The following is a 21600-nucleotide window of genomic DNA, read 5'->3' on the forward strand; positions in this document are numbered from 1 at the left end:
AGGAGACAACACAGGGCACCAGGTGCACACAATCAACGACAGACATGGGGAAAGGGGAACACTTTTCAACAACAAAAAACTAAACAACCCGTAATGGAGGCCGAGATCTATGAGCCCAGAGATCACCTCCGTGACAGGTATCTATGACAACCATCCCTATTGGGAACGGCATCCCGCAGTAAAAGAGATTTCCTATAAAAGGCATGTGCAATAATAATAACCATTGAGAATCATTATAATAATAATATCAATAGTACACAATGTTATGTATGCAGCATTTCACACTTCAAAACAAAGTTACTGTTTTATCAAATCCAAACACTTTATTTGTTGCAGTTGCACCATATTAGAATAAAATAAATATTTATAGGCAGCAGTTATTTGCACCCAGGTGACCATAGTGAAGTGATATTTGCATACGCTTAACCGATTGACAATACTTCAGCGGTAGCTCCATACTTCATGTGTGCTGGCTCATACTAAAGAGTTTTATTTGGCTGGGAGTACTTTTGGGTTTTGGCAGGACTTAGCAGTGGAGAGGGCGTTCTTCTAAGGCTCAGGTATTCTTTGTAGAGCTGTATGTGGCTTGAGAGTCCAGTCTTTTTGGACAGACGTTCAAAATGGCGGCCAGTGGTTCTGATCTGTTGGAGGTCAGCAGTGTACCAGGGAGCAGTGTGCACAAATGAGACTGCACGTTTTCAGGGGGGGCAGAGCATCCAGGGAAGATGAGAGACAGTTGCTGTAGTGACTCACCAGTTCAGCTGGGGTGGAGGAGGAGGATGGGGGTGTACTGGGGGTGGGAGGTAATAAGGGAGTTAAGGTCTCTGGGGTCGATGTAAGTGACAGTTAAATAGATCATCTAGATGAAGAATGCAGTGGATTTCACGCTGATTGGTTCACATGTTATAATCTTAATCAAAGTTCTGTTAAGGATCACAAGGAAAAATGTAACTTCATTATGTCATGGCACTTTCATGGTTACATTTTTTTCACATTGTTCAAGGCAGTTAATTAAAAGTGGTGTCGGGAAGTTCCATTTCTGGCCTGAGTCTTTTTCACTAAGTGTTCAGCTCTTCTCCATTTACATTAGCCATGATAAGTGAAAGTCTTGAGAGGGATAGAATCATGTTGAAAAGAGATGTCAATGCATGCTGTCTATAGCCTATGATGTGCTCTCCATTAAATCATACAATTACTTGTATTAAGATGTTTAGTCATATTACAGCTATTGCAGCATAATACATTTCTCCAGGAACATGTATTATTTTAATGTATTTATTTATTGCCAAAATGTGGCAGAAAGAGTGTGTACTTCCTGCTTTCCCATTTGGCACAGATCAAGATAATGACCTTACATGTGTAAATATATTTTTTTCTTTGTGGGGGTCTGCCCCCAAAAAACAGTTTTAAGTCCTGAGAAAGTCAAATAAGACGGTGTGTAAAACTACACTGCCCAGCCAAAAAAAGTAACCACTTTGATTTAACTAGGCCAGCAGGTAAGGACTTTCCACTGGATAATAACTGAAGTATAAAAGAATGCATGACTGAAGTGATGGAGACCATGTTTGAAGGCAAACAAAAAGAGGAAATAACAGGTCAAGCAAATCCCCCTCTCAGATTCCACAGCAACCAGAAGAACATACTGGCTGGTGATTTGATTAATCAGCTTTGTGATGGAATACAAAATGCACAGTGCATTTCCTTAGCTGTGGGTGAGTCCACTGACAATGCTCAGTTGCTGGTCTTTGTGAGTTTTTATGATGAGGCAAAGGGGGAGTTTGTTGAAGATGTGTTGGGCCTGACGAACCTCAGTGGACACAGAAGGGGGCAAGACATTTATAAAGCAATAATGGGAATGCTGAATGAAAGAGGGTGCAGCTGCCTTTATTCATAACTGTGCAGCTCTTACACTGCGACTCTGAGGGATCAAGCACAGACACAATAACAATGAAAACTGCTGCATACAGATTATTTTTGTTTTTGCAACCTTGTGTTAAGTATCTTGTTGCAATTCTTTAAAGGTTTAAATGACCGTAATAAACAGACCTTTGTCTTATTGAAATAATTTTTTTGGACCTTTAAGATTTGTATTTGAGTGCCCCTGATATAGTGTATTTATAAATTCTGATCCACACAAAGCCTTGTGTGATGTGAGCCCTGATTGAAGATAGGAATCCTATTTGATTAACCTGTAGACTTCCTTTTGCATGATTACATACTTTTACATCTATTTGATCCTTCATGGTATCTATTAGTGAATGACCACTGTGTTTTTCTATTTCTCATTAATATTGTATATATATTATGTTATGGACCCCTGGTGTCTTTCTATTTCCTGGTATGAGTCTCGATGTTATTCGTTTTTTCCCCTGCTGTTTTCTGTCTAGCAGTTGCTGATAATTTGAGCTGATTGCTGCCTTTTTATTGCCCTGTCAAAGGATTTATAATCTGGAATCAAAACATTTTTCCTGGATTTGCACTCACCTGAGGTGCATTATCAGAAGCTGCAGTGAAAAGACCTGGTGGATTTTAAATCAAACAGCACAATTTGAAATATCTTGATTTTGTAAATCACAACCAGTTGGTAAACCCAAATGATTATTTGCAGATACTACATCCCTTAATCTTAATGCCGTTAGTCAATAATAGGTGGTAACTTTAGTGAAGCAATCTGTTTTCTTCCCTGAAATTGACAGGTTTTGATTTGTCTTCACAGCTGTGGTTCAAACAACTGATGTTGAGCTTCAGGATGTTGTACACTTTCGGCTATTCCTTGTCGCTGTTTACGCTCATAACGGCTCTTATTATTCTTATGAGCTTGAGGTAAGCTGTCAAACAAGAGAAGTGACTAAAGGGTTATAAAACAATGGCATTACAAAACAACACAAAAGATGCAAAATCAAATCTGCCTATTTTAATTTGAAGATGCCAACAAAATCAAGATCAGAGAAGCAAGATAAATATACACATTTAATGCCCTTGATATACCAAATTTAAACGTGGGGTATTTGTATGTCTCCTGACAGGAATCTGCGTTGCACCAGGAACTACATTCATGCCAACCTCTTCCTGTCTCTCATCCTGCGAGCTGTATCGGTCATTATTAAAGACACCATGCTTGACCGCCACTGGGGAAGAGAAATCATGAAACAAACTGATGTAAAGGACATGCTCAGTGACGAGGTGGGTTTGTTGTTATTTGTTGAAGTTTAAACATTAGCCTTTTGTAACTTGTATGTGTTATTTCCATCCCTTTTAGGCTGCTATTGGCTGCAGGATAGCTCAGGTAGTGATGCAGTACTGTGTCCTGGCCAATCACTATTGGTTCTTTGGAGAGGCCATTTATTTGTACTCTGTGCTTATTGCCTCAGTGTTCATCGACAACAACAAATACTTACCTTACATCTGTCTTGGCTGGGGTAAGTACCTTCTCTGGGATTCATTACCTTTATTTCTAATATGGCAAAACATCATATATTTATATCAATTTGAATATAGTAAAGCATCCCCTGTAACAGCAGTGTAGATAAATAACAATCAAGTTTTTGGTATTATGAACTCATTAAATCAGGTTGATACCACATCCATACTAGATTTCAACAAATGTTTTAGTATGTTTACTTATCAAACCAAATGTTTTTAAAAGCACCCACACTGAACCCTGCAATATTTTCTGATTTTGTCGCAGGAACTCCACTTCTTTTTGTGGTTCCATGGGTGGTGATGAAGCAATTGAAAGAAAACAAAGAGTAAGAGTATGTGCAGGTGGTTGCCCTGTTTCCATCTGTTCATCATTACATTTTTGCTTTCACAGATCCATATTGGAGAGCAGATCAATTGTAACAGCTGTGTCTTTTCTCGTGTCAGGTGTTGGGCTGTCAATTCCAACATGAACTACTGGTGGATCATACGTTTCCCCATCCTTCTTGTTTCACTAGTGAGTCATCATCTGACATCTGTATAATATGATTGTCTACACAGAACATAGTAATTAACATTACGATTTTCAACAGATCAACTTTCTGATTTTCATCAAGATCTTGAAAGTCGTTCTTTCAAAATTACGAGCCAGCAGCCAAAGCAGATTTGCGGATTACAAACTCAGGCAAGTTGTCTCAGCCTTTTTTCAATGTCGACGATACATTTCATATTTTCAACTCTTAACATTCTCGCTGTTACAGCATTTCAATGGGATTTATCTGTATAAATAAAGGTTACAAAAATAAATATAAATAAAATTGTGATGGTGTTATGACTAATTGCTCTGCTGTTTGTTCTGTCCTGTTAGGCTTGCCAAGGCAACACTCACCCTCATCCCTCTGTTTGGCGTTCATGAGATCATTTTCATCTTTGCAACAGATGAGCAGACATCAGGTGTTCTGCGATACATTAAAGTCTTCTTCACCCTTTTTCTCAATTCATTTCAGGTAGGTTTAATTCAATCAAAGAGAGATGCTTTCTTTGCCAATATATCAAAAATAATGTCTGTTGTGATCCTGCATAGCAAACGTAATAAACAGGACGTTTCTGTGGTTCCTCTGCAGGGCTTTCTGGTGGCTGTGCTTTACTGCTATGCCAATAAAGAGGTGTGTTGTTTCATCTCATACTAACATTTTCTATACCATACATAGAAGGTTCTCAATGTCACATTATCTGAAATACATATATTAATCTATATGGAAAATGTGTGAAAAAGTACGTCTTAAATCATATTAAAACATTGTTAATAATCCTGATAATGGGGAGATGAGATCTTTATTGAGAAACCCATCTAGGGTCGTCAGGTTGAGATGTACAGCTGGACAGATCATTAAAGAATGCATTAGAAGGAAAAGCCCATTGTTTTAGACATCTACTTGTGGGCAGTGTGTATTTGATTTGATAAATACCGTGATAAATTCCTTCATTTTTTCAGTATGGACTGGAAAATGTCATAAAATGTTACACCAATTAGTACAGTCACTCTGAAATGGATTTTATTAATACCATAATGAATACTATTGTGAATGGTATTTGAAATGGCTCACCTCCACTTTGTTTGCAGGTTAGGACAGAGCTGAAGAGGAAGTTTCGCAGCTGGAGGATAGAGGCTGAGGTTGTTTGCTGTGGACAGTGACTAGCTGTTTTTGGCTCTCGTGTGGAAACGTTCTCCAACGCCAAAGTGACAGAGCGCAACAGATCCTCCGTAACGACCATAAGAGCAATGACTGATGGTTCACCGACTCCTGAGAGTTCACTTCTTTCTAGATGCCAACTTCAACCAACTTCACCACAGCCTAAAGCTTCTTTGCTGCAGAATCCATCAGTGGAGAATCGAGACAATTCTATGCAGCATTTGGACCAGGAGGACATTGGACAATCGTCAGTGGCAATGCAGGTGTCCTTCCTCATTCACCTTCAAGACCCTGTGGAGTCACTCCCAAATGCTGTAAATATGGACTCAGATTGAATATGTTTTGGCATTGACTGTACATTTTAAGATGATATTTGGTCTGTTGTGACTTGTGAATACTTAAAATTGTGAATAAGTAATTGTTATATGAGTTGTACAATTGTGAACTTGTGATTATTTAAGACTTGACTATCTTTCATACAAATGGAGTATAGAAATTAAACGTATATTTGTTTACACTAAATTGTTTAATGTGTGATTGAATATGTAGCCCCTGTAGGTCGCTGTGTAACCGGTGTCGTTAAGCGGTCTCTGCGTTGTGTTTTGCGTTGTTCATGGATGACCCGAGCCAGCATACAGCTTTGACGATCTCCGTTTTATTACTGACAATCTGACAACAGTTATAATGATCAGTTTTACATTAGGTTTCCCTCACAGTGACTCTTCTCACGTGGAACATTTACAAAAAGGGAAAATCCAGTCTCTGTTTGTGTTACGTTATTATGAGAGTGCTCTCATACTTGTTTGATTCTGAAATTGTATATTTATATAAATATAGATGTGTGTGTATATGTCTGCATCTGTAGCCTGTTATTGTCTCATTATACCGCACTGTGAATGAATTAAAAGTAAATATATAAGTCGTCATGAACACATCTGTCCATCAGACAGAGGGCTGCTGTGCCTCCTGTCATCATTAATGGACGTCTCTTTAAAATGACCGCTCAGAGGAGAGGAGTTCTCATTTCTCTAACCGCCTGCTGCTTCCACTCCTCTCTCCTCGGTTCCCCTCCTCGACTCCTCCGCTCGCATCTCCTGTGGGCGGGACTAAGTCACGAGGATAGGAGTCGAGGAGGGGAAATTAGAGAATTGAGAAACTTTTAATATATGGGGGGGGGAAGTCCTTGCAACAATAATCTCCTGAGCACAGAGACCACACTTCAGAGGTTACGTCCACTGATCTCCGACCTTGTCAGGTATTGAACATTCAATAAAATGTAGAACACAGAATGACTTAATATAAAACACAGAATTTGTGTGTTTATACAAAATGATTTACAAATAAATCCCGCTGCATATTTACAACTGTTAGCCTACAACTGGATAAGATATATATGTTGAATGAACAGAATTATAGGATTATAGTAATCAGAAACAGTGTCCTGAAAAAGGATATAAATGTCAAACTTTAAGTCAATCTACACCTGAACTATATGCACTGTCTTCTTTATAACAAATATTGGGTTAGCCTTTTTGCTTTCATATTACAAAAAACAGTGGTGTAAAGTAAATAAGTACATTTACTCAAGTAAAATGTACAATTTTGAGAGACTTCTTTACTTCAGGATTTATTTATTTGTGCTACTTTGTACTTCGACCCCACTACAATTCAGGGATAATGCAATGGTGTACTTTACTCCACTGCATTTATTGAATACCTTTAGTTACTTTGCACATTTCTTAACAACACATTAATAAGACCAGTTAGATCGGGTAACTTGCACATCCTACCCTACAGCACTTTTATTTAAGTACAACATCTGAATATTTCTCCAACCTATGCTAAAATAACACAGTTTCTTCCTGAATTGCTTTTTTGCTCTGTGAACTCTATTACCCAGAAGCACCAGGAAAAGCAACGTACTTACGTCATGAGCGTCGTGCTGTCGTTGGCAACGGCGGAGGCTGGAGCGGGAAGGATACAACTCTAGCAGTTGTCAAATCAAAACTGTTGTTAACTCGCTTCCCGGGAGAACTGGAAAAGGTCTCTTATCTCCAAATAATGTGAAACTAAATGTGTTATCATAGTTCTTCACTGTGGCATTCTGATAAGGAGCTTTACTGTTAATTTAGCTGTCTGTTTGCTAGCTAACCTCTCTAAAGCCCCACTAGCTGCTCGTGTTCTCAGCTGCAGACACTGAGACATCAACATCTCCTGTTTGAAGCATTGTGTATCAATGGCCTCCAAAGGTAAAATTAACCTTTTTAATTAAAGTATTGTCCTGTTCACTTGTTAACTTATAACGCAAATAGTATACGTTGCTAACTTATAATGTCAATAGTTTACATTTGTTACTTATGAGTTGGCCTATCAAAGTACATTGACTTCAATTCTCAATGTTAATCTGTATATTATTGTTGATATTCCATAGAGATACTTTAGGTATACATATTTCACTGTTGATATATACATATGTACTGTTCTTTTTTGTTTATGTATTACTGTTAATACATGTATATCTGCTGTTTTTAGTGTATTTTGTATTTCATTTAATGTTGAGTTCATGTGCAATGCTGCTGTGACAACATCATTTCAAAAACTTGGATCAATAAAAGTATATATTATCTCATCTTATTATGCAACCAATATTGTAAGACAACTTGATAGCTTAATGCTGTTATTCACCTTGTTTTGACTTCCCAGGTTGGCAGCATCCTTACGTCAACATATTCAAACATGTCAGGGTTGAAGACTGGAAACGGTCGGACAAAGAGGGGGAAGTGTCAACATGCACGGTAACCTTGCTGCACACTAATGTTAGTTAATGCCGTTAGTCAACCCAAGTTATACTTGACCCCCAAACTATCTTTTATATCCCAATCACTCACTGCTGTAGGATTGATAAGTGACTTAAAAGTGTAGATTTGTCTATGGTAGCTTTGCATGAATTTCATTTCAGCTAGCGACAGGTTTTCACACGGGATAGAAAACCCTCAATACAATTTTTTCAAATCCTGCAGCATAGTTCCATTTTCTGTAGGCTCAGTATGTAGAAAAAGTTATATTTATGCTAAATTAACTGCGTTTCATCCAAGGACAGACAAATTGACAGATTGATTTGGTTTTCTGAGAAGAAGAATTAACTTTATGTCCTTGATAAATCTCCTAGGACAAGCGCCTGAAGTGCTCAGTGTTCAGGATCAGAGGTCCTGTTCCTGCCAACAGCTTCATCAAGATACCCAAAACCATCAACCAGTCTCTGGGGCTGACCGGTCGCTTCTTCTACCTTCTCTTCAGGCCCACCCCCGGAAAATACTTTGTGGTCCACCTGGATGTTTCTGTCGAGGTATCGGATCAGATTTCATTGATATGTTTGTGCTATCTTAACTGTAAAGGAATATTTGAGTCTTGTTAAAGTATATAGAGTTTAGTGATTTGTCCTCGGGAATCTGTTTAATATGGTTGAAGTGTATTCCTGCCTGTAATGTGATCCATAGCTTCTCAGGAAGACACAGGTCAAGAGGTCATCTGATGTCTTGTGGGGGAGAAGCTTGGCTCATGTGGGTTTACAATGCAACGAGTCTTTGTCTCGACATCTGGCATGCATTAAAGGAAAACCCGCGTGTTTTAGGGCCCTCCTCTTCTTCATGTATAGATGGGTGCTTGGCGCTTTTGGGCAGAGTTGGCTGGTATCTTGCAGGGAACTGTAATATGCTGTGAACTCTCCGGCCGCTCAGGCTCTCAATAAATATCAGTGTATTGACAGGCGAATCCAGTTTCACTCATTTCATGATTGGCTCAACATTGCTGCAAAGAAGTTTTAACTTCACATTAACGATATTTCATTTTTTTTAAAGGTCCCATGTCATGCTTTTCCGGTTATTACCCGTCCCCTTGTGTGTTATGAAGGTTTCAGCATAGATTCTGGTACTTTAAATCATGTCCCACTGTTGGATATAATTAGCTCTCACAGTGGGAGATGTTCATTGGTTTTATATAACTCTTAAAAATAAAACCACAGCAATTTCCTTAATTGCAAAATATTCAACAACTATCTACTATAAATGCCGCTATGGTGTACGTGAAGATTTAATTGATTTAAAAAAAAAAAAAATGTCTTTCCCTTTCTCTCTTGTGCTTTGATATGTAGGAGGGCCAGGTGGTCCGTATCTCTTTTTCCAACATGTTCAAAGAATTCAAATCCACGGCTACCTGGCTTCAGTTTCCTTTCTTGTGCGGAGCTGCAAAGGATTCAGTCTATGAAAGCACAGCTAAATCTGCAAGACATGGTAAGATACAAGAACAGCCATACTCATCTAGATATGATCCATTTGTTGCATGCCTTTGCTGATAGTTCGCTGTATTTTGTATATAATGTAAATAATCTTGCAATATTTGTGTTTCTGTGGTCCAGGCTTAGTGGGTCCTGCTCCCACGTCAGTGCGTTGGACCTGTCTGACGCTGGATCTGCAGTACACTCTCTCCGTCTACCTCAACCGCTGCTACAGTCAACTCAAGAGCATTAAGCTTTGTGCCAACATGGCAGTGAAAAACATGTTCACCAGCAACCTGCTGCTAGATCCAGGTGACACTAAGATGGCATAGATATTAACAGTATTATTATATCCTCTTTGTTTATAGTTGTGTATATCTCTGGTGGTTTTATACAAGTAAGCAAGATGATGTCATGTGAAAAAAAAGATAAATGCTGTTCTCTAAAAGACACTAATATAAAGAAATCGTGTTGATCTTAAACCCATTGCTTATTCAAACCATTTCATTAAATAATCTTAATTAGCAAACAACATTGATAACCAAGAATATTTAGAGCACACTTCAAATCCTTTAAGTGGAAAACAAAATCTTCTCATACCCATCATTCTGCCCACTGATACAACATGTGCAATATTATTAATTATTAATAATGTTCTATAATAACGTTCAATTACGTATCTGCCACTACGTTTTTTTGCACTACTAAATACTGCTTGTCAATTTACAGTATTTTACATTAATTATGTGACCGTCTGTTTCCTGTAGATATTTAATTGCTCTTTTTACTGCACTGTTAGTGTACCGTTTTATTATTATGCTGCTGTGTTTATTGTATTTTTGTAACTCTGGCACAACAATTTCCTTCGGGATAAATAAAGTCCTATCTTATCTTATCTTATTCCTCATTAGACTGCAACCTCAGATTTCTAGATAGTGTCCTCTTAGTGACTCCCGTATCACATCTTTACTCAACAGGTCTTTCCTTCAGTGAAGCCAAGCTGATGGGTCTGGTTTCTTCAGAGGGAACGGGTCCCGTCCCCAGAGACATGTCATTTCCTGTTCCCAAAGGAGGCTCCTGGCACGACCTCTACGATCACATCAGGTATGGTAACCTCACCTGGAAACTCAATGTACATCGCTGATATTATTCTAAAAGCAGAATCTACCCTGAACTCCTTTTTGTCGTTTTTGGGGCCGTGATGTTTGGTAGTTTATTTTGAAACAGTTATAATCCCTGTTGCCTGTCACTGATGTTAACAAAACAAAGAATAGTCCTGACTCTTCAAATGTCAATGTATTTCATTTCTACTCCAGACTGGTGACAACATATTGGGCTCTCTAGTCAGTGTGCTGCGCTGGTTGTTTTTTGTTGTTGTTGTCTTCTTCTCTGAGTGTATTGGCTGATCAAAAACTTTTAAGGTGCCACCTACAGTGTGTATATGCTGTGCTTGTTAAGTCAATGAAAGCAATTTGGCTTTGTATTATCGACCAAATCAGCTATAATTTCATTACCAGAATAAAACATAACGATACAAACTTCCCATTATTGGCTATTTATGCATTTGGGAAACTGCAGCTGCTGCTTTCGTCACAGTTTACATCTATTTAGTCTCTCATCTGATCTCATCCTTCCTCGACAGGTTTCCCTCAGAGGGAACGAAGCTACCCTTTGACTCCATTCAAAAAGACCCTCCCAGGCCCGAGGCTAGTAAGTCATGAACTATCACACTTCTCAACATTCATACAGTATTTAAAGCTTTTTTACTGTCTTTGCATGCCATAGTCTTGGCATTTTGATTCAAACTTAAAATGTGTTTTGCACCATGATTTTCTCTGTATTATTTATTATTATTATATATATATATTATTATGTATTATTTCTCTGTATTATTGTTGTCTATTTGCTTTAATTTTATTGTAGATTTACTAACTCATCAAAATATATAAGAGCCATTAGGGATTTATTTGTATTTTGATTGCCATACAATTACGCAGGATCAAAGCTGTTTGGACAGAATCCATGTCCTCTCTTGTAGCTGTGGTACTGCATGTTCTCTCTTCCCCAGGTTGTGTCTCTGACCAAAGAAGACCAATTAGAGAGGAGCCTTGCTTTGTCAGCCTCAGCAAACCAGTTCAGGACCGAGTGTCCCTCATCCAGCAGATCACCGCTCCAAAATCAGTAAGACTTAAGTGGGGTTGCACAATTAATCAACATTTTATCAAATCGCAATATGTGCTTCTTAGTGCAATTTATGGCTCACCAACCTTAAATGTTAACACAGAGAGAGATCAATAAAACACAAACACAAATATAGTTGAGATTAATTATTATTCAGTTTCGCAACAAACAAATAATAATGGGGAAACATTTACCTTGCTGCACAGCAACCAATCGCAGAAATGCCCCCAGAGTAGAAGTTTCACATAGGCATATATAGCTTCTAAATGACGCACACACATGAGAACAACATGCAGCCAACCACACAAACATCCTTATCACATGTATATTCCAGATATCGAAAGGTCATTATCTCATGACGTCTTTAGGAGTCTTGCAGGATATTGAACCTACCCAACTAACAACACTTAACTCAATTCTATCTGAGGAAGACCTCTCTTGCTGACACCTAATAATTACGGAAGAGGCGATGGGTCCTCTTCTCTGGAAACCCAACTCAAATATACATTTGTCTTAACTAACCATGTGACTAGGCATAAGACTGATATAACAAGACGATGGGGCCTCTCTGACCTATGCATCAGCTCACTTTAAATGAATACATCTATTGATAATTCAAAGACCAAGGATTATTAGCAAAGAGACTCATAGCCCTCTCTAACTCTGGAGACTGAAATTCAATAACACACATGATATAGCTTACCATGTGACCTTACTGAATAAGCCAGAAATACGCTGTAATAAGAATTCTGCCATAACATGCTAGTGCAATATTCTTCACTTTGAATTAAGTAGAATCACAATAATCCTTGAATACATTTTTTAATGATATTAAGTTATGATTACAAAATATTCCCTCCAATATTGTGAACCAAATTGCAATTGCAAAATCAGTCAAAATATTTGAAATTAATCTATTTTTTTACAAATCATGCAGCCCTAGACTTGATTACCTTTTTAATAAGGTATTTAAAATCGAATCAGCTTGAATTTTGTCCCTGAAAATAGGGCCGACTTTAGATTTGTTTTGAAATGGTAGAGTTTCCTAGGAGGCTGCTATATGTTTCCTTCTCAGTGTCCTCCTTCTGTCTTCTTAGATCCCAAGGAATCAACCCCCCATGGTGGTGACTGAAATCCCAGAGCTAGGTCTAGTTTCTACTCACCACAGTGATGATTCCCTCGGCCAAAATACTGACCAGCATCAGCAGGAGACAACTAGTTCAGAGCAGTTCACATCCAGGCCCTTCTGGGACACCGATGACGGGGGCGTTCATGTTCACCTTCATCCTGAGGACGGCTTCATCCAACACGGGGAGGAAAGTGAACTAGAGGTGAAGCTTGTTTTCACTAGATCGTACATTCAATGTAGCTTAACAGCAACAGAAAAGCCATTATATACCACAGTCCTCTCCTGCTCACCATGTCAGCGTTGTAAACACTCTTCTTGTTATATTCCCAGTTTGCTTGCACTCCAGTTCCACGCCCGGTGCATCTATCATCATCCAACGAAAGCAGACAGCAGGTGAGGGAGGAGATCAGTACAAAGTGAAACCAGATCCATCAAAAGTTTGAAGCTCATCACTTTTTCTACTCTCTCTTCCTTAGAAGCTGCTCCCAGACCCCATTCTCAGGCTCAATCGAATCATCGGCTTCGGAGGAGCCACTACTAAATATGTATGCTGTGAAGTAGGGCTGCACGATTTGGGGAAATAATCTAATTGCGATTTTTCTCATTCGATTTGCGATATTTGTTTTTAAGCGACCCAACGGAAGTTTATTGTAAAATGCGGCCATATCTCCGGCTAGGAAGGTCGCATCAACGTGCTCCCGTCTCTAGCACCCCCGCTGCCCGAGCTACGAGTGAAAGAACTCAACTTACATGAAACTTCCATTGGGTTGCTTTAAAGTCGAGCTTCAGTTTAAGATTCACCCTGTAATAGATGTCAAACATGTGATGGAGCATTACTAACCTGACTCGGATGGTTTATTTCACCAAACCATCTAGGAAAGCTCCATTGGAAGCCATTTGGAAAGGGCAGGCACTTTCAAAAATACTTGGCAGGTGATTGGATCAATCTGTCTGTCACCTTCTATCATGGGCCACTTTTGATTGATTAACAATGGCTGGTACATGTGGAGCACATCACTTCTGATTGGTGTGGATGACTGACACACCAAAAAAAAAGGGAATGTTAGATTCTCATCATGCTGGACTCGTGTACAGTTTGAAAGGGTACAAATGATGCATTGATGCCATGGAGTCTAACAACTGGACTTCTTTACTTTACAGGCCCTGTGGAGCAAATCGGGTGATGAAGTCGTGTATCCGTGTCACGCAATCATCGTCTCCATGAAGATATCGCCAAACCAGCAGAGATTCTTCATCGGACACACTGATAAGGTAACAACTCAGCATCTTAAATAACATCACACAAGTCCTGGTCTTTGCAGTTAGATTCTGTACAATCAAGATTTTACAAGAACTGAAACAGGAAATATTTGCTGCCAACTTCCAGCTTCATAATAAAAAAACAAAAACAGATTTCACTCTGTTTTCGCTTAAAATAACTCATACTTTGGTCTATTACAAAGTATTCTGTATATTCTATATTATGTATGCTAAAAATAGTCTATATAAATATATCCTTCTTCTTTGAATATGTTTATTTACTGTTTATTTTATAACATTTCCAACAGGCATCAGTTTGCACATACTACTTTAAAACAGATGAGTAACTCTGTAGTTGGGGTTAAACTGGAATTCCTCACCAAATAATTTAAAGAGCTGTACGGACATCTTTAGTTTTAAGAAAATATAATGAATTAACTTATATGCAAAGCCCTGTAAACATGGTGTAACAAAATAATGTCCCAATTTAGGATCAACATAGTAAATCTAATCCAAAGAGAGATTGTTTTTTCTAGAGTTTTTGTAACATCTGATTATATATGCATGGCGAATAAATGGATCTTGTATGCACATGCTTCGGTATTATTCCTGGCGCGCGTGCTCTCTCTCTCTTTCTCTCTCTCACACACACACACACACACACACACACACACACACACACACACACACACACACACGGTGCTGCCCCTCACACACACAGGCTTCAAATCAAGTTGCATAAATGCTTGAGCTACGTCATTGCAAACAAGCAGAAAGCGCTGCTTCTCTCCCTCTCCCACACACACACACAAACACGGCGCTGCCCCTGACACACAGTCATTATTACAACAATACACACTTGCAACTGATAACACTGGCAATGATTTTATATTAGACTATTTAAAAAAAAATCATGCTCCAAATAAGTGGGGGAACAGCGATCCCCGGCGTCCATCAACCACTACAGTACACCACTGCCCACATCCCTAAAAACGGGGGTACGACGGAGCTGATCCAGATTTACTGCCGATATGACGTAATATCGGAAACGTTTTTTCTAGAGTTTTTGTTTGTCTTTTTCTAACATCTGTGCTTGTGCTCTCTCTGTAGGTCTCTGCTCTGGCTTTTAATGGCAACACAACACTGCTGGCCTCAGCACAAACCGGCAGCCACAGTGTAGTCAGAGTGTGGGATTACCATAAGGGAAAGTGCCTGGCCATGTCCAGGATTCATGCTCATTCATTGTCCTCTCTGAGGTACCCAACTGCATAATATACTGTACTGTACTCTGTCACACACACCCACAGATATCTTTCATTATCAATGAGCTTTAAGCAGTAGAGAGGCAAAGTCCCGCCCATCTACTTCCGACCCATGGGACCTTATTTCGGAAAAAGTATGTATTGAAGTCAATGGGGAGAGAAAGATTATCTTTCGATCCCGTTTGAATTGTGCCACAAATTACATATGATGTTTGTCAATCTTAAACAATTATTTGCATGTCAAAAAAAGTTTGTTGTAAAACTGTTGAAATATAAGACTATGAAAAATACGCAACTAGAAAGACTACAAATCCCAGAATCCCGGTCCCGCATGCTGGCTCTTATGAACCGACTAACTCCCCTTGTGTGTATGTACAGCTCTCAACACGCCCAGACGTGTAGTGATTTTCACCTCTTTTAATACTTTCCGCCTCATTCTGAAAGAAGAAGTGAAATGTTTCAACGTGACGGCCGTCTTGGTGTTGGTGCGAGACGGGAGATGTAGTTCATTGAGCGGTTTCACACAAAAAAAGTGTTACTTCACAGTTTTACGACACATTTACATTTTTTTGACTTGCAAAATTATCTTTTAAATTGACAATCATCATGTGTGTAATTCGTGGCACAATTCAAACGGGATTGAAAGATAATCTTTCTCTCGCCATTGACTTTAATACATACTTTTTCCGAAATAAGGTCCCATGGAGCTCCCCCGGAAAGGGAGGGACTTCGCCTCTCTATGGAGACTCCTGGATGCCATTTATTTCCTAAAGAATTACCTCATATCTCAAAATAATGACTAAGTCTCCCTATATAATGAGAAACTTTCTCAAAATAGTGACTTGTTCTTCTCAAAATGAAAACTCGGTAGCTCAAAAATAACAACCTGTGTGTATAAAAATAATGACCAGGAGTTCTCAAGAGACTGTCAATGTCATCATTTAGAGAAGTCTCTCAATGTGAGTCACTGTCATGCAAAAATAGATCATTATTTGCAGAAAGTTTCTTACCATGCATACAAAGTTTATGATAAGTTACTAATATTGTCTTTTTTGTTATTTCTCCTTTTCGAAGCTTCTCATACAGCGGTAGTATTCTCTGTGGAGTGGGTAAAGACAGCCACAATAAAACTGTAAGCGCTACAAATGTAAATTTCTCACATAAAAATTCAGTTTTTCTAATATATGTACAAGTGTGATGAGCTTTAGCTGAGCGTAATCTGAGGAGAGCCAGGGGTATCATTAGATCTTGATGAAAAAATGCTAAGCAACACTTTATATCATTACTAAGGCTGAAAAATATTTTAAATGACAAGTTATTCTCTTAATAAGAATCAAGCGACAAAGCTGTGAGCTGACTGTCTGTGTTTGTAGATGGTGGTCGTCTGGAACACTATGAACGTTAGTGAAGGTGGAGAAGTGAGCATTATAGCCAAAGCTCACACAGATGTGGACATACACACCATGAAGGTGGCCTTCTTTGATGATACAAGGTACCCTCTATTTAGATTTTTTGGTAGTGTACTTGATTGCATGTTGCATTTCTGCGCATATATCAACTTCTCTGTTAAGATTCAACTGCTCTGCCCCATTTAATTATGTCATGACAGCCAATGGTCCACATCTTACACATATAGAGTATCATGTCATGTCAGGATGCTGCAGCGAATAATAGGAGGAAGTTTATTTTCCAACTACATGTATAGAATGAGAAGGTCTATTAATCTTGCAGAAGGTCTTGCAAAGTGTTTTCGAGTCCACTCTCACACTTAGTAAAGAAAGGTGTAAAACCCCGGTGAGAGCTGTGGAAAGATGCTAGCTGTTCGAGCAGGAGAAAAGTAGGCCTTGTGAAGACTTGTCATTAAATAATAACTCTGTGCTGGTTTCAGGATGGTGTCATGTGGTCGGGATAATATCCGTCTGTGGAGAGTGAGGAATGGAACGCTGCGCTCCTGTCCCGTCAACCTGGGTGAATACCACTCACTGGACTTCACCGATGTGGCCTTTGAGGAGGGAAACTCTTTCCACCAGCATCTTGATGATCGAACACTGTAAGAGAGCAAACCAGTCCTGAAACATCTCATTTAACACCCAAATCCTCTGAAATCATGATTATTAAAAGATTCTTTCTTCCTAGATTTGCCAGCAGTCGGAGTGGCTACATCTTTGAGATCGACTACAGCAGAGTGGTTGTTAGAAACGTCAGGCGGCTGTTACCTGCTCAGCAGCAGCATGCAGACCACAGGGAGAAACAGACTTTTAACTCAGGTCTGTGCTTTTATGTTTTAACCCTTGTGTTGTGTTCAAAAGCTGTTACCTACCGTTCATGGTGTTCGCGGGTCAATTTTGACCCATGATTTATCTGTCCAAAACACACAAAAAAATTACTATCATCCAATATTATTTTAACTACATCATAACTAACTTTTATAATGCATTCATAACCGAACAATCCTGTTGTAATTTAATGTTATGGCCCAAAACACATTACACCACATATTGCACACCTGCATGTGTGAGTTCAGGTTCAAGTGTTAGTGTACATATTCTTTGAGAAAGGTCGAGTTCCCGTGGGGGGGGTGGCAGAGGGAGGGGAGACCAGGTGCATGTTGGGAAAAATTATTGTTACAGTTGATGAAGGGGGTGGGGGGTCTAAAGTCAAAGATGAATCTTGATTGGGCCAAATTTGACCTTGAGTCACCCAAAACAATTCTGCTGGGTCTCCCCAGACCCGAACACCAAATTATACACTTTTTTAGAGACCTTCAGACTTGGCCAAAATCGTCAAAATCAGTTTTGTAGTGTTTATATATCTGTTGTGGAGGATATCATGAATCAATCAATCAATGTTTATTTATATAGCCCAATATCACAAATGTTACATTTGTCTCAGTGGACTTTACAGTTTGTACAAAATATCAGTATGACAATACGACACCCTCTGTCCTTAGACCCTCACATCGTACAAGGAAAAACTTCCGAAGAAAACCCACAGTTTAAAGGGAAAAATGGGAGAAACCTCAGGGAGAGCAACAGAGGAGGGATCCCTCTCCCAGGACGACAGACGTGCAATAGATGCCGTGTGTAATTGAAAAGATAATACATTTGCAACATAGGTAGTCCAAATGTTTGGAAATGCATGTGTGTATAATAGGAAGATGAATCCACGAGGATATCCATCCAGGACCTATGATCCAGGACCACAGCCACGACTCAAGATCCAGGGCTCGCGATCCAGGACAGAGGAGCGCAGGATCATCCATGACTCCGGATCCCGGCGTATATAGACACCAAAAGAAAGACATTTGGGGAAGCTGGGTTAATCGGAACATGAGTACACAGGTATAGACAGAGAGAAGGAAGAAGTAAGATGTCCCCCGACAACTAAGCCTATATCAGCAAAACTAGGGGTGAATCTAATCAGCCCTAACTATAAGCTTTCAAAAAGGAAGGTCTTAAGCGCACTCTTAAAAACGGATAGGGTGTCTGCCGCCCGAACACAAACTGGAAGCTGATTCCACAAATGTGGAGCTTGATAAGAAAAGGCTCTGGCTCCCATTGTACTTTTAGAGACTCTAGGAACAACCAACAACCCTGCATTCTTGGAACGCAATGCCCTAGTAGGACAGTAGGGTATAATGAGTTTCTTTAAGGTAAGATGGCGCCTGCCCATTAAGGGCTTTGTAGACAGAAGAAGAATTTTAAATTCTATCCTGTGTTCTATAGGGAGCCAGTGTAAGGCAGCCAGAACAGGAGTAATGTGGTCCCTTTTCCTAACTCTGGTTAGTACACGAGCTGCAGCATTTTGAATCAGCTGAAGCTACTTGACTGACTTCTTGGTACACCCTGATAATAAAGAATTACAATAATCCAGCCTTGAAGTAACAAATGCATGGACTAGTTTCTCTGCATCGTTTTGAGGCAAGATATGCCTGATTTTTGCAATGTTACGTAGATGGAAGTAGGCGGTCCTTGAAATTGATTTTATGTGGGCGTTAAAGGATAAATCCTGATCAAATATAACACCAAGATTCCTTACAGTCTCACTGGGGGCCAAATTAATGCCATCCATAGTTAGTATATCCTTAGATAATTTGTTTCGTAGATTCTTCGGGCCAAGTACAATAACTTCAGTTTTGGTCGTGTTTAACATCAAAAAGTTTAAGGTCATCCATGTTTTTAAGTCCTTAAGGCAGTCTTGAATTTTATTTAAATGATTAATTTCATCAGGCTTGATTGATAAATATAGTTGAGTATCATCCGCATAACAATGAAAATGTACAGAATGATTCCTTATAATATTGCCTAACGGAAGCATATATAATGTGAACAAAATAGGTCCGAGCACTGAGCCCTGTGGCACTCCATGGCTAACTTTGGTTTGCGTGGAAGATTCATCATTGACACGTACAAACTGAGAGCGTTCAGATAGATAGGACCTAAACCAGTCTAAAGCAGTTCCCTGTATGCCAACTAAGTGCTCTAGTCTTTGCAATAAGACATCATGGTCGATACTATCAAATGCAGCACTGAGATCGAGCAAAACAAGAATAGAGACACGTCCCTTGTCAGAGGCTATTAGAATGTCATTTGTGACTTTAACCAGAGCTGTCTCTGTGCTATGATGTGTTCTAAAGCCAGACTGAAAAGCTTCAAATAAATCATTGTTTTTTAAGTAATCACACAACTGTTTTGCGACCGCTTTCTCAAGAATTTTTGAGAGGAACGAAGATTGGAAATAGGTCTATAATTGTCTAAAACCTTTGAATGATTGTGGAACATAGCCTGATAATAAAGACATATTCATAATATTTAATGAAGAAGTGCTAATTAATGGAAAACTTCCTTCAACAGCTTAGTTGGAATTGGGTCTAACATGCACGTTGATGGTTTAGAAGAGAGAATCATTGAATTTAATTGTTCAAGGTTTTATGGCTGAAAAGCATTCTAGTTTACTATCTAGTGTAATATTAGAACTTACGTTTCCGGGAGCTGTTGATAACACTATACTGGTCAAAGGCAAGAGTTCATTCATTTTGTTTCTAAGAGTAACAATTTTATCGTTAAAAAAGCACATAAAATCATTACTACTGAGTGCTATGGGAATAGAAGGCTCAATCGAGCTATGGCTCTCTGTCAGCCTGGCTACAGTGCTGAAAAGAAATCTTGCATTATTCTTATTCTCATCTATTAATGAAGAGTAGTAGGCTGCTCTCGCTTTACAGCAGTGCTTTCTTATATTCATTGAGAGTAATATGCCAAATTAAACGAGATTCTTCAAGTTTAGTGGAACGCCATATCCTTTCAAGTTGTCTCGACTTTTGCTTTATTTTGCGGGGTTTCGGCATTATGCCATGGAGCTAATCTATGTTGTTTTATTTTCTTCTTTTTCAAAGGAGCAACCAGAGTCTAATTTTTATTCGCAGCGATCTGTAGCACTATCAACAACATGATCCAATTTGGGGGTGGTTGTACATTTTGTATAAGTTTCCTCCCCTACATGCAGACATGCTATCGAGTTAAGTATTGGTGGAATCTCTTCCTTAAACTGTGGCTATAGCACTAACAGATAGGTTTCTGCTGCAGGAGCTTTTGACTAATGCTTTGTAGTCTAGTAACAGTACTTCAAAAGTTACTAAGAAATGGTCGGATAAAGCAGGATTATGCGGTTCGACTAATAGTTGCTCAATTTCAATACCATAAGTCAGAACAAGGTCGAGAGTGTGATTATAGCAGTGGGTTGGTTTATTTACACTCTGACAAAAACCAACAGAATCTAATATAGAGATTAAATGCAACAGTAAGGCTATTTTTATCGTCGTCAACATGAATATTAAAGTCACCTACGATAATTACTATTTCTGTTTTAAGTACCAAAGTTGATAAAAACTCAGAGAATTCAGATAAGAATTCTGAATAAGGACCTGGTGCACGGTACACTGTAACAAATAAGATTGGCTGCAAAGTTTTCCAGGTCGGATGCGTAAGACTAAAAACGAGACTTTCAAAGGAGGTATAATTTAATTTTGGTTTAGTATTGATAAGTAACTTGAGTCAAAGTTTCATGAAGCCTTGTTCCGATAAAAAAAACTAAAGGGTAGTTATTATATCATTTAACTTGAAACGGGTCACGGGAGACCCGACACAACATAAGTGTTAAAGGGGACCTACAGTATCATGCAAAATGCACCTTTTTTGCCCCCGCGTGGGCCGAATATTCGCTGCTGATTACTACCGAATACCCGGAGCCCGAAAAATGGTATTCGGGACAGTCCTAGTTCCCGATGTGACAGGAGACTCACAAAGTATCCGGAAAAAAAACCTCTCTCTTTTCCTCCTTACCCACATCCCTAAAAACGGGGGTACAACGGAGCTGATCCAG

General features: G+C 39.1%; 2 protein-coding genes across 2 annotated transcripts in view; both read left to right on the plus strand.

The window, feature by feature from the left end:
• Positions 1–2459: 2459 nt before the first annotated feature.
• LOC117545100 (glucagon receptor-like) lies at positions 2460–5636 on the plus strand. The gene is made up of 9 exons (XM_034214784.1): positions 2460–2823; positions 3027–3183; positions 3260–3419; positions 3689–3749; positions 3868–3937; positions 4014–4105; positions 4289–4427; positions 4545–4586; positions 5045–5636. The coding sequence occupies exons 1-9, from the start codon at positions 2735–2737 to the stop codon at positions 5114–5116; spliced, it is 882 nt and encodes a 293-aa protein (XP_034070675.1). The 5' UTR covers positions 2460–2734; the 3' UTR covers positions 5117–5636.
• A 1413-nt stretch (positions 5637–7049) lies between these two features.
• Positions 7050–21600, plus strand: part of wdr90 (WD repeat domain 90) — a 34555-nt gene continuing 20004 nt past the window's right edge. The window contains exons 1-17 of the mRNA XM_034214714.1: positions 7050–7363; positions 7818–7909; positions 8284–8460; positions 9265–9403; positions 9529–9699; positions 10365–10491; positions 11030–11097; positions 11456–11568; positions 12666–12899; positions 13028–13090; positions 13174–13242; positions 13859–13969; positions 15068–15213; positions 16294–16351; positions 16593–16711; positions 17108–17269; positions 17356–17486. Coding sequence (XP_034070605.1) covers positions 7351–7363; positions 7818–7909; positions 8284–8460; positions 9265–9403; positions 9529–9699; positions 10365–10491; positions 11030–11097; positions 11456–11568; positions 12666–12899; positions 13028–13090; positions 13174–13242; positions 13859–13969; positions 15068–15213; positions 16294–16351; positions 16593–16711; positions 17108–17269; positions 17356–17486 — 1993 coding nt within the window. The 5' untranslated portion in view covers positions 7050–7350. The remainder of the gene's footprint in view (positions 7364–7817; positions 7910–8283; positions 8461–9264; positions 9404–9528; positions 9700–10364; positions 10492–11029; positions 11098–11455; positions 11569–12665; positions 12900–13027; positions 13091–13173; positions 13243–13858; positions 13970–15067; positions 15214–16293; positions 16352–16592; positions 16712–17107; positions 17270–17355; positions 17487–21600) is intronic.

The sequence above is a fragment of the Gymnodraco acuticeps genome, unplaced genomic scaffold, assembly GCF_902827175.1.
Source record: "Gymnodraco acuticeps unplaced genomic scaffold, fGymAcu1.1, whole genome shotgun sequence".
Taxonomy (NCBI): Eukaryota; Metazoa; Chordata; class Actinopteri; order Perciformes; family Bathydraconidae; genus Gymnodraco; species Gymnodraco acuticeps.